The 13,334-nt window shown below is 40.9% G+C and overlaps 1 protein-coding gene across 2 annotated transcripts in view; it reads right to left on the minus strand.

The window, feature by feature from the left end:
- The window catches only part of Nell2 (neural EGFL like 2), a 313,225-nt gene that overhangs the window by 73,647 nt on the left and 226,244 nt on the right, over positions 1 to 13,334 (minus strand). For both annotated transcript variants that reach the window (XM_048444768.3, XM_048444766.3), the window contains exons 15-16: positions 11,949 to 12,071; positions 9,186 to 9,281 (exon numbers count right to left, since the gene is read on the minus strand). In XM_048444768.3, the coding sequence (XP_048300725.1) occupies positions 9,186 to 9,281; positions 11,949 to 12,071 (219 nt within the window). The remainder of the gene's footprint in view (positions 1 to 9,185; positions 9,282 to 11,948; positions 12,072 to 13,334) is intronic.

The raw sequence follows: 13,334 nt of genomic DNA on the forward strand, positions 1-13,334 counted from the left end.
GGTGATGACATGACTGCCTGGGGACATGAGGACAAGCTCTGGAGAAACCATGGCAAAGGATGGTGCCCTTTCAGGACTTGGCAGTAGTTCAGTTCCATAAAGTCGATAGTGTTTGGAAATAAATGGGAAGATCAAGCGTGTAATCTTGAGCAATTTCCACATTTGTAATATGAGAGGTGGACAAAAGGCAATCAGGCCGACCACAGAAGGAAGAGGACACAAATGTCACACGTTCCCATTGCTCGTGAATGCTCAACAGGTTGACTTCATGGAGGTAGAGTGGATGCCAGAGGTTAGGAAAGATAGGGAAGTCAGATCACATGTGCCAAAACACAGCTAGAGGGGAGGACTTTAATTCCAGTGTTCAGAGCACTGATAAGTGATTACGGTCCTGATGCGAGCATTACATATTATGTGCATGTATCAATTTACTCCATTATATACCATGAACATGCAAAAATGAATGGTCATGTGCACGCTTCTCCCTGGCAAGGGAATGCCTTTGGGTTTCTGCAGACCTGCACTGAATTCCTGCTTTTCAGTTTGGTGACCTTGAGCAATTCTGGCTTTTTAGCTTTTGTTTCTAAAAGTAAGAAAGGATAGAAAGATCCACCACATAAGATAGTTGTATAACATAATATGTTGTAAAAGGGCCAAGAAATAATGAACCCTTAAGCATCATTTATTAAAAAGTTATACATGATTCATAAGAGAGTCATCCAAAGGAATGGGGTAGTCTAAGACAAATGACTAGAGTAAGCGTAGGACACTGAGGGCCATCTCTCCCTCCTATTCACCTCCTAAAGATCTGATTATATTCTATGACTATTCATTGCATATAAGTTCTAACAATTTTCCCCATTATGATCCTGTATAAGCTAACATCAGCTGATACATTGGCTGATTTCTTCTGTTAGTTAGGCAGCTGTGCTCGCTCTCTCTGTGTAGTGTGAACAGTTCTGTGTGTAATGGAGAGCTGCTTCCCACCAGGTGTAACTAAGTTCTAGGCTTTACGGAGAGAGTCCTTCTCTCCGTTTACTAAGTGAAGGCTTTAGCATCTTGTAATACACACCGCACTCTTGATTTTTGCCCACTAAAGACTGGACACAGGCATCTGGTTTTTAACTTACCTAGTTTTACTACTGATGGACACAGCTATAAATAATAATAATAGCAATAATAATTAGTAATTGCTATTGATTTCACAATAGCATATTTATTGTTTTGACAATAATTGATCTTCAAGCCAAAATAATCAATCATTTTATAGTCAATCATTTTACTTTCATTGACTTAAATGCTTTTAAAAGTAACAAGTTGTAAAAACATAGGGAGTTGATCAAGAAAAAGAGGAAATCTGGTTGTTTTAAGTCTGGAGTTGAGCCTTTTAAAATCTGAAGAAAAAAAAAATTTCCTTAAGTGAAAGTATTTTGCATAAAGGTTACCAAGCAGAGAGAACTTTCTTTCCCAGGTTCATTCACTTTGTTCTGGTTTTGATTGCACTACAAGCCAGACTTCATTCTTACTCAGCCTTCTGTTCAGACGCAGACACTGAGAAAACTAGCCCTGGAAACCACTTGGCAGCTGCCTACACACTGCAGCAGCTATGGGCTTGCTTCCTAGGCCTAGCAGCAGGAGCCCGTCCTGAAGTTCCCTGCGAAGATGGCTGCTGCAACTGCAGCCCTGAACTCTCCGAGAGCAGCCATTTCCTCCGGAGTTAGCATGCCAGACAAAATCGGCAGTTAACTGTCACTTCAAAAATGTTAGTATGATTTTGGAGCCACCTATTCTCTCCCCGTTGTTTGGGTAAAATGCTCCCCTGTGCAGTCAGACAGTCGGAGTACAAAGCTTCAAAGCAAGAAACTGTATTTACTTCCTGTGTCTTCACAAACTTCCCGTCATGCTGTGTGTGTGCAGGAGCTTAATGACTGTTAAATACACAGAAACCGGAGCACACGTTCCATACCGTCTGTAGCTACTGCAAAGGCGTTCTGCCATCTTATGAAGCAGCAGGAGCCCCTTGGGCACTACTGCCCTACTCTTTGATACAGAGACCAAAGCAAAGTTCCAGTCTGTTTGAAACTCAGCTTCCCCATCTGTGGCTAATAACTGCTTTGGAGAGCTAGTCATTATAGGGGTTAGAGTAAGGCCATAATAGCAGCAGACACTTACTGAACCATTGCGGTAACTGTTACGTGCATTGAGTCCTTAACTTCTCAATTAAAATGGAGACTATTATTACTAGTCTTTTTAAAACAAGGAAATCAAGACACACACAGCGTTAAGTGATTTGCGGCAGTCTACAGTTAGTAGTGGAAGGGGCTGTACATTGAAATGACAGCCACCCACCCACTGAGGCTTCTGGGTGCTGTGCGTAGAAGTGAGCGTCGAAGCAGTAAGTTCTGTGAAAGAATGTGACATTAGGAATCCCAGAAACTCCCGAAAAACAAGTTCCATTCAGTCTCCACGGAGAGATCCTAAGTGTTCACAGCCTCCGATCATCTAGGCTCTGCTTGACCAGTCCAGCCAGCCCGATCATTTTCATTTGAGGTTTTTGCCATCAGTGAGTTCATTATCTGCAATGGGATCTTTCCTTCTTGTTACATTGATGGAGATACACAGGGAAGTGGACTCCTAAAGTCATGAACTATTCCAGCTCTTCACATATTTCAGGAGATCTTTTACACACCACAGTTCCATTTTCTCATTTGCTTCCACTCAACAAGCGAACGTTAAGGGTTTATGCGCTGGGCCGTTGTTTCCTCTAGAACTTTCTTTTCCTTGGACACGCTCCCATAGTCATCTCCCAGTTGCCAAGAGCCGTGAAGAAACTCTTGCCCCAGGCAGAGATGCCAACTCCAAGGAAACAGTATTTTCTAGACATACCAGGGCAAATGCACATACGAACTCACAGGGACAGTGACAGCAGGCACAGGACATGTACAGGTTGAAGCCAGACCCAATTCCAGCATGAGACGGGGAGGTGGGTGGAGTAACACTCCAGCCTGTTTGCAATTCACAGCTGTGGGGAGGGTAAATTTTCTTTTACTGAGTCTCACTATGTATAGCAACCACACTCCAGGACAGGCCCCATTCCCAGGAGTAGTTGACCAACGCAAATAAGATTTCATTTTTGTAGGGCAGGGATTGTGATTAAGAGAAAGAAAGAACCTGAAATTAGGTGGATCTGAGAAGAGTGTGGGGGGGAAACTATGATCAAATATATATTGTATGAAATTCTCAAAGAATAAGTAAAAACATTTTTTAAAGTAAATGTTTTATAAGTAAAAGTGAAAATCTTTTTGAAATTCTCCAAGAGCTCCACTTGGCCTATTTTTTGGAAACCTGCCCTTAAACAGCCAGGATATGGCTTTTCCCCTGCATTAGCTTCCTGGCGTGTTCTCATTTCCAGTGCTAATTAGGCAGGCCTTGCAGTAAGAGGATGAAAAATGTCCCATCATACTTGTTATCTATTATACATGACCGGTACCCGGAAAGAGTGAGCAGGATTCTTCCAATTAACCTGAAGGACTCGGAAGGATGACTTTGACTTTGGACACTGAGAACTACTTTGGGGGTTATTTTGGACCATTTTGTTCTGTAGCCCTGGGTCGACTGGTACCTGCGAAGGAGCTCATGGTGGTCTCTCACTCATGCCAGCCCTCTGCCTCAGCCACTCAAGTACTGCGATTACAGACAAGTAACACTAGGACTAATTCAACTGCTTTAAAGAGACAGAACAGTACTTACATTTTTTTAAAGATTAAGTTTTAAAGATTTCCATTTGATCAACATTTAAATTTTTTAAAGGCTGAAAATTCGAGTTAACTTTTTTAAACTATTAAACACTGGCAAAACTATATCAAAGCTCATTTATAAATGAATAAAGAAAACAAGAAACAATCATTGTGACCTTTAACCTTTCTTTGACAATATTCCAGAGCATCCAGGTAACTCAAGAGTGCTCCAAAACCGCAAAGGTTTTATATATATGAGTTATAAACAAAATTTTCTGATATAATCCTATAAAAAAACACCAATGTATTCGAACATGTCTTGATTTATTACTGGCCTTGTTCTGTCACGACAAAATCTTCATGTACCTGTTTCATGGTAGAAGATGGAATTTTGGGTATCCCAGGCCCTAGTCACTCATACTTGCTTTCAGAATAAACCATCTCTTACCTCTTTAAAAAAATAAATAAAATAAAATAGCAACAAACTAGTATTTGTCAAATCTTAAGTATTATGCTGCCTTGCTCATTTCATTTAATCTCTAGAATAAGGTGGGAGATATTATTGATGTGCACCAACTAAGGCATGGAAAAATGAAGTAGCATGAAAAAAGTCACATAGCTGGTAAACAACAGAGCTGGGACTTTAGCTGGTGCCTCTCTGGATTCAACTTTCATGATCTTGAATCCTGGGCTAAATACTGCAAGGAAGACCACAGTTCTAAACAACAAGCTCTTAGAACCTAGCACTTAACTTAAAAGAATTCAGGGATCACTATATACTAACATAGTAGTTATGTTTAAGCAGCTGAGTTAACTCATGCAAATGGTATAGCTGGGAGGGTTTGATGAGTGGATTTTTTGTTGTTGCTGTTCCGGTGCTGGGGAAGACCAGGGAGAACCCAGGTCTTCCTATGGGTAAAGCAGACAGTTGAACACTGCACAACACTACCCCTGTTTTTTAATATTCTTATGGAATTTGGGGGTAAAATAATTTCACCATGTGTCATCTTGGTAAGGACAAATATGCTGTATTAGAGATGCTCTGAGGATTTTATCTTTCTCTTAAACATTTTTTCATCTTCCCATGAAAAGTGACACAAATTGGTACAACCTTCTGTGAAATACACCTTATAAAGGTATTAGATTGTAAAATTAAATGTATGCTATTTGTGATGAAAATGTGAAAATTCAATCTTATCACATAACAGTGTTTGCTATACATACTTCTACCAGAGTAATATTACTGTCTATAAAAGGTTTTTACTATTTACTTAGTATTAGATATATAATTGCTAACAAATAGTAATATAACAATATTTAATTTAAAGTCAATCAACCCTAGTCCACTTGAAGTTATTTTTGAAGTAAACTGACACCCATATGCCTCTTGCTTCATTTCTTCAGTTTGAAACTACGTCTATTAAATCTAACACAACTAAAATTTATACTTATTTACCCACTCACTAAAAATAAGTACAATTTCATCACATGTTTGATCTGTGGCTAAGAAATTCACCATTTTACACACAGGAATAAGGAAGCCATTTATCATTAAAACATACGATCTACTCTTTGATATCTCAGCATGTATTTGTTTCAAGTTTGCCATTTGGTATCAACTCTTTTCCAGTTGTAAACATTTTAATTTCATTAAAGAAAGCAGTGCTTAGGGGAGGCTGTCGGAATTTTTAGTGCTATGTGCTAAATCATTATGAAAGATTTACTTTTCATGTAAGTCATCTTTTCATATTAATCGTATCACTAGACCCATGTTTGCTGAGGTTTAGCCATGGGTAATAAATACAGAATGGCAGCGATGGAGCTGTTAAATCTTGGCACATACATTTCTAACACACTATATTGAGCTATGCAAGAAATAATCACCCTAGTAAATCCAAGTCAAACATCTCATGGAATACTTGGATGCTTAATTAAAAACAAAGTAATACTCTTCATGGGGGTGACTTTTTCAGTGGTTAAAAAGTTTGTGAAACATTAACTTAGTTCAGTGAAGAGCACACATGTGATTCCTTTTTGAAGATAGGAAATGGCTGCTGTCACTTTTACTAAGACCAATGCAGAAAGAAACTAACAGATGGGGGAGAAAGTTCCAGAGAAACCTTCTCAACTAAAATAACAAGAATTGGTAAATGTTCTGCTCCCTGAGATTTTTTTTTTTTTGAGCAAAGTTGGATTTTCTTTACTCCACCCATGTAAGGCTCAGCACACAGCCACTGGACCAAAGCCAATCACAGTTCTAGGTTTTAGATGCATCCAGTTTCATGTAAAAAATCTAAAGCTCAGACACTTCTGCCCTTGGTATCATCCTACCATCAGGATGCTTTGCTTTCCTGGGAGAGGAAAACCCCCAAAACCTCAATGATAACGCCAATAGAATTAGCATTCAGTTGGAGGTGTGAATATAGCAGAAGCAGAGATCTGATGAAAGACGGTGGGAGACTAAATTCTGAAGCAAGCAACATGGTATAAGAACAAAAAGAAGGAGGGAAAAAGAAGACAACAGTCTGGGGATGTTCTAGATTGCAACAGGGTTCTACAGTGAGACACAACTCTGTGTCTTACCTTCTCACCTGTCATGCAGTAGTATAGGACCAGACAGGGTATCACGAAGACCCCTTTCACTAACATGCAAAATAGTCCATCAGGGAAGTTAGTATACCATTTTCCTTCACTTAATTTATAATTTATTTACACTTTTATTTATGGAATGTCTACCAAGATGTAGATCATATACTCAAGGATATGAAAGTGAAGTAGTTATATCCTAGGACTGGGGATTTGGTATCTACAGATTAAAATAAGAAAAGGGAAAGAGAGTGGATCAATATGGTGAAGAATCTTTATTTAATATAAAATAACAAGGTATGCTCTTTCTCATAAGGGTATAATAAAATGCCACATCAGGAGTAGAAAATCCAATAGTTAGGTGTATCATATCTGTGTTCTGATGTTCAGTGGAGACAACTGGAGGAGAACCATCAACTACTACAGCACCAGCCAAGATGGGACAGAGCAGACCTAGGTCTCTTAAAGAATAATATATTCAGTTTGGGGTCCTTGAAGTTCAGGTTTCCAAAGACACGGGGAGGCAGAGCATAAAAAGCAAAAATTTGGAACTAGAAGCATTTTTGTTGCAGCCAATAATTCTGACTTTAGGAAAACAAAATATTAAACTACCTTGATGGGATTGGATGAAAAAAACAGCCCCCCCCCAAAGGGAGTGGTACTATTGGGGGTGTGGCCATGTTGGAGGAAATGTGTCACAGTAGAGGTAGACTCTTAGGTCTTACATATGCTCAAGGCACACCCAGTGTCTCAGACCACTTCCTGTTGCCTGTGAGTCAAGCTATAGGACTCTCAGCTTCTTCTCCAGCACCATGTCTGCCTGCACTCCACCGTGTCACACCATGATGACAATGGACTAAACTGAAAATATAAGCCACCCCAATTAAATGCTTTTCCTTAATAAGAGTTGCTGTGGCAATGGTGTCTCTTCACAGCAATAGAAACCCTAAGACACCTACATGTATTTATTTATTTTGCTTTTTCAAGACAGGATTTCACTATATAACTTTGGTTATATAGCCTGTCCTGGAACTAACTCTTGTAGAGCAGGCTGGTCTTGGAACTCATGGAGATCCGCTTGCCTCTGCCTCCCGAGTTTTGGGATTAGAGGCATGTGCCACTACCACCTGGCCAAGACACCTCCTTTTTAAAACTCTAATGTAGAAGAAACTTGCGGAGATTGAGGTTAGGTGTAAAGGGCACAAACAGTAAGAAGTTAAGTCACAGCAGAACCACAGGACCAGCTTCCAGGCTCTGTCACTCTGGGACTGTCTGCATATAGACTCAAAGTTCAGAGATGATTGAAGTGAGCCAGATATTCTGGTGGCTATTTTTACTTAATTATTGAGTATGTCATTGCTAAATTAATATAATGCCATTCCAGATTCTTGCATTCTCCTCATGTGACTTTTAAATTGTTTAAATGTAGGACTAGACATGGTCACTATTCATCAAAGTTCCAGACCATCATCTTCAAAACAGGGAAGAAATCTAAAAAGTCAGTATTTAGATGTCTAACCTGAACCTGTGCAAAGTGTCGTTCCCTGGGAACCTAGTCACCAAAATGCTGAGGTACAAAGTTTCACAGGGAACCTTGTAGGTCTGGAGACAGTGGTGGAGAAATAACAGAAGACAGAAATTATGGAAAGCTGCTGCACCAGGGGTATCAGCTTTTAATCCAGTAAATTCCATGGAAATTAAATGCTCAGAATTTCTATATTTTAGCAAGTTAACCAGTTTGACTCATATATAATACATTTGGGGGATTCAGATGTAGTAAATGACCTCTTTAAAAGACTCCTACATACAAAGAAATGTCACTATTTCATAACAGGTATCTGAATTAATTATCCACTGGACATTGAAAACAATTCTTCATAGTCCTGTCTGAAACAGGCGACCTGGACAGACAAGAACTTGGTGAGAACCGCCTGAATAATCACTCCAGCAAGATCTCATGCAAAGTGTTTATTTTCCAGGGAGAGCAGGCAATTTTCTGTCTCACATGCTGTCTCACATGCTGATTGGGCAGTATCTTTACTAAACAGCCTGAGCCTCTAAGTGCAAGAGAGGCACAGTACACAGGACCGCCCCTATAGGAAGACTTATGAGAAGCAACGTGACCTATAATGGCCATTGCCACCAGCAGGTTTCTCTTGGGAGAAACGGCAGTTTCTGAGGTCATCTGCTATTAGACTCCTTAACTAACAGCAACCGAATGACCACTCCTGTGATTTCAGCTGGGGTTGCTTCTGCTTTGCTGCTGACACGTGCTTCCCACCCGACAGAATCTGTTCTTTTGTCGTCATGAGCTGCATTCATACCTCATGGTCTTTAAAGTAAGTTTTTAGGCTTTTCCCGTCAGGAGCAATAAATTTGGGTGAATTTAATTAATTACTTTAGGAATAAATGTTTCAAACATTTTCTAATAAATATTAATGAATAAAACTGGGCCATTTTTTAATGTCTCCAATGCAAATGCAAGCGGTAGTGGATCCTCGGATCAGAGACAGCCATAAACTTGAATTCTATGCTTTTATATAGTCATAATTTTCAGTAAAAATGTGCTCTGAAGGAGTGACAAGAATTAATAAGTTGTGAAATCCTGGGCTATCCCACACATCTTCCTGAAAAAGCCCAATATGTCCCTTGTTACAACAGCTGCAAAACCTGCTGAGAGTGATGTCAAGGAATGGCCCAGTGACCATGCATCACCCATATTTCTCCACCCCCTCCCTGAACTTTCTTATTCACAGTGACATGGTTTGAAAACGTACTTGAAACCTGAGGCACTATTTTCCTCATGAGGTACTTCACGTATCAGGGTGAAAATCTATTTTGTAGATGAAATGATAGTCCTACCTGTCTCACAGCTGGGTCCAGTGAAGCCTTGTGGGCACGCACACACGTTGGCAGCAATGCAGGCTCCTCCATTTCTACAGCCGTCTTTGCAGAAGGCTGCAATAATCCAGACACATGAGTAAATCAGACAAGCGGTGTCAGATACATGGCCGTCACTGTGGTGTAAGTACGCCAATCCGTAATCTCTCTGCCCAGCTTTTCTTTATTCCCTTGCAGATGTGACACCAAATGATAAAAGATACCACAATTCCATCACGATACAGTATTTTCTGTACACGAGAGGAACTCAATATGAGTACGGGAACAGTTTCTAACAGCAAGGAAATAGCTTGTCTGAAACATAACAAAATACAGTCGCCTTGCACGGTGTGACATGCATTACAGCTTTTATTGTGTTCCATTGGGAAAAATCACACTTGAAAACAAATATTAGAAAGTGATAGCCAACTCTGAGATTCCATCTTACAGCTGAAAGAATGGCCAAGATCAAAAACACTGATGGCAACTTATGCTGGAGAGGTTGTGGGGTAAAGGGAACACTCCTGCATTGCTGGTGGGAGTGCAAGCTGGTACAGCCGCTTTAAAAATCAGTATGGTGGTGTCTCAGAAAATTAGAAAACAACCTTTCTAAAGACCCAGCAATATCACTTTTGGGTAAATACCCAAAGGATGTTCAACTGTACCACAAGGACATGTGCTCAACTATGTTTATAGCAGCATTGTTTGTCATAACCAGAACCTGAAAACAACCTAAATGTCCCTCGACCAAAAATTGGATAAAGAAAATGTGGTACATTTGCACAATGGAGTACTTCACAGCAGGAAAAAATAACGACATCTTGAAATTTGCAGGTAAATGGATGGATCTAGAAAACATCATATTGAGTGAGGTAACCCAGACCCCAAAAGACAAATATCACAAGTACTCACACATAAGTGGCTTTTAGACATAAAGCAAAGAAACCCAGCTTACAATTCACAATCCCAGAGGACCTAGACAACAATGAGGACTCTAAGAGAGACGTACATGGATCTAATCTACATGGGACGTTGAAAAGGACAAGATCTCCTGAGTAAACTGAGAGGATGAGGACCATGGCAGAGGAGAGAAGGAGAGGGGAGAGGGAGGGATGGGTGCAGAGAGAAATATATAGCTCAATAAAAACAATAAAAAAGTGGTAGCCATTCTAGATGAGACAAATCACAGGAGAATGAAAAGAGGAAATGGGAAATGGTGGACCCCTAAGACTCTGGGCTGTCTACAAGTTGGCTAAGGCACTAAAACATCAGGGAAGGACCTCAGCCTTCCTAAAGTTTGAAGCTGGCCCTGCTGACTTAGAAACACCCAACAGTAAGAACCACTCACCCACCAGCCTTCTGGGAGAATGGCATTCACCTGCTAAGGAGAAATGCTGTCTGTTGGTGTCTACACCTGCTCATAATTTCCTGGGTTACTTATACTTTATGACCTGTTTTCATATCAGAAAGGAATCAGAACCAAGCAGAAGTAGGAAACGGAAGCATGGGGGGCTCAACTCCAAACAAAATGTTGTAAAGGAAATTCTAAGAGTTTAGTTATATTATTTGTCTATTTCCCAAGCAAATGCCTGTGCAATTCTGACTCCAGAATAAGATCTTCTTTATGTTGATCTACATGTGTTGAAGGTCAAGGCCACCCACAGTGCACTGCAGACAGACCTCATGATCGGCTCCTGAACCACTGCACTGACTTGGTCTTTTCTTCCCACAACCATTCTACCACAGCGAGTCTACTCCACTGAATGTCAAGGTGGAGGGTACCATCTACGTGAGGGGTGGGCAGCTTTGGAGGCTCAGATGTCTACATGATACAAATTGATTGATACTTAGAAATATTAACATTATTCTATGGAATTTGGTAGCTTCAAAGACAGCCCTTTGCTTCCCAGGAGAAGAAGGGTAGAAGCTCACCTGGGGAAGACAGTTTGGAAGAATGTACAATAGCAGATGGCAGTGAGCTATAGCTGGAAAGTCCACTGATACAAACTAAAGCCTGAGGTGGACATTTAGGGAACTGACATCTGGCACTGAAAAACAAGCTAACACTGGAAACTACAACACACAGAGACCCGGTGTGCACAGTTAATATTGACCCCACAGTGACAGAAACTCAAGAGAGAAAGCATAGGAAATGGGGTGGTACTTTAAGGAGAATCAGCAGTGTTACATGTGAATAGGTTGTGCTTCCAGAAAAGTCGCTATCATGATACTTTCATGGGCCCCAAAACCAAACACATGAGGCTGGGATACTGGTGAACCGAATGAAAAGAAAGATTCAAAGAAGCTAGAGATAAAGGCTTCAAGAAGCAGAACGAGCACGTTAGAAGTGGAGGAAATTGGGGAGAGGAAATACAAAGACGACGCTTAGGGCTTCAAAGATGGAGCAATTTGTGACTTAAAAAAGCAAAACTACAAACAAACAAAACGCTGGGGATGTTGCTGTGGGTGTAGTTTGTAGTGAAAGACAGCTATGCAAATTGGTGTAGCTGTCACAGAAGATTGAAACACTGCCAAATTTCTTGGCTCCATAACTGCTGCTGTGACCAAGGAGGGTGGCAGGAGTGGAGATGGAGCGGAGATGGAGGTGATGGGCCATGTATCAACACCCAGGAGTACTCAAGCGACTCAGTGTCCATGAGGCACAGAAGGGGGACGCAGAGGACAAGAGAAGGGAGATGGTGGCTCTACGTGCGATGTCAAGCAATGGTCACAGACGCTCCCTACCTTTGCATATGGTTCCGTTCCCAGCGTAGCCAGGCTTGCAGACGCAGTTGTGCCCCCCGACAGTGTTAAAGCACAAAGCGTTTTCATCACAGTTGTGCTGATTTGTGGCACACTCATCATGTTCTGAAATGAAGAACACAATTGTGTTACCAAGGACAATTTTCAAAGAAGCCATACTTTAAATACATCAGTGTCTTAGTTATTATATAGCCACTCTTCCCACCATAGATGGAGGCAAATTATAAACTAAAGACGACCTCGGATCACTCCAAATTTTGAAGTATTATGTACTATTATAGTACTACACATATAAATCATATTTTTAACTAGTCAGTACAACAGTACCTGAGAAACAGGCTGACCACTGGAAGAATAGAATAGATGCTCTCAGAGACAAATGCTAAAGTCATCTATGTAACCTCTGTCATTGACACTTCAGGAATTATCCTTGCAAAATAAGTCTTCCTGCCACCTAACTTCCTTGTAAGATGTTACTGTAACTGGGAAGGATGCATAATTGTTTTACTCTTGGGGTGGTTTGAATGTAATTGCCCCCACACTCTTAGTGGGTGTGGCTTTGTGGGAGAGGGTGTGGCCTCATTGGAGGAAGTGTGTCACTGTGGTGGTAGACTCTGAAGTTCCCTATTAGCTCAGCATACTGACTGCCCAGTGTCTCAGTCAACTGACTTCCTGTTTCCTGCAAGCCAAAATGTAGCCAGCACCATATCTGCCTACGCACAACCATGCTCCCCGCCATGATGATAACGGACCGTGGTCATGGTGTCTCTTCACAGCAATGGAAATCCTGAGACATTCTAAAAGCCTTGTCCTGAAGGATAACAGGGCTGAAATTCTGGGAACTGGATGCCACCAGCAGATGTCTGCAGCTGCACTTGCTATCACGAAGACCACTAGGCACTGTTGTGGGGACATCTTAGAAATGTCCTCTCTGCACAAGGCAGCATCCTGTGAGTACTTGATGGAACAGATTAGCTTTCCTAATACATGTATCTTATGCGTGCAAATACACATCAGGTATACAGCCAATATGAGGTCCCCTCAGCTGAGGACAGCTTGTTACTTTTCAAAGCTCTCCATCATCCTGTGAGAGAGGCAGAGCAGTTCACAATTCAAAGGAGAAGGCAATTGTGACTTAAATGTTAGCACAGCTTGTCTTAGTTCTGGGAGTATTAGCTAACTTCAGACTTTTAGAATTCAGCAAAAATATAGACGCTAATAATAAATACAAGAAGGTGTGTGTTTTGGGGGAGATCTAACATTAAAACAACTTGTGCAGGAAATAAAATATATAAGGACATGTGCACAGATTAGTTTAGGCCCCTAAGCTGTTTGTTCTCTGGGTTTCTTTCACATCCTGGTTTGCTT

Source organism: Myodes glareolus, chromosome 19 (assembly GCF_982192425.1).
Source record: "Myodes glareolus chromosome 19, mMyoGla1.1, whole genome shotgun sequence".
In the NCBI taxonomy this organism is placed as follows: domain Eukaryota; kingdom Metazoa; phylum Chordata; class Mammalia; order Rodentia; family Cricetidae; genus Myodes; species Myodes glareolus.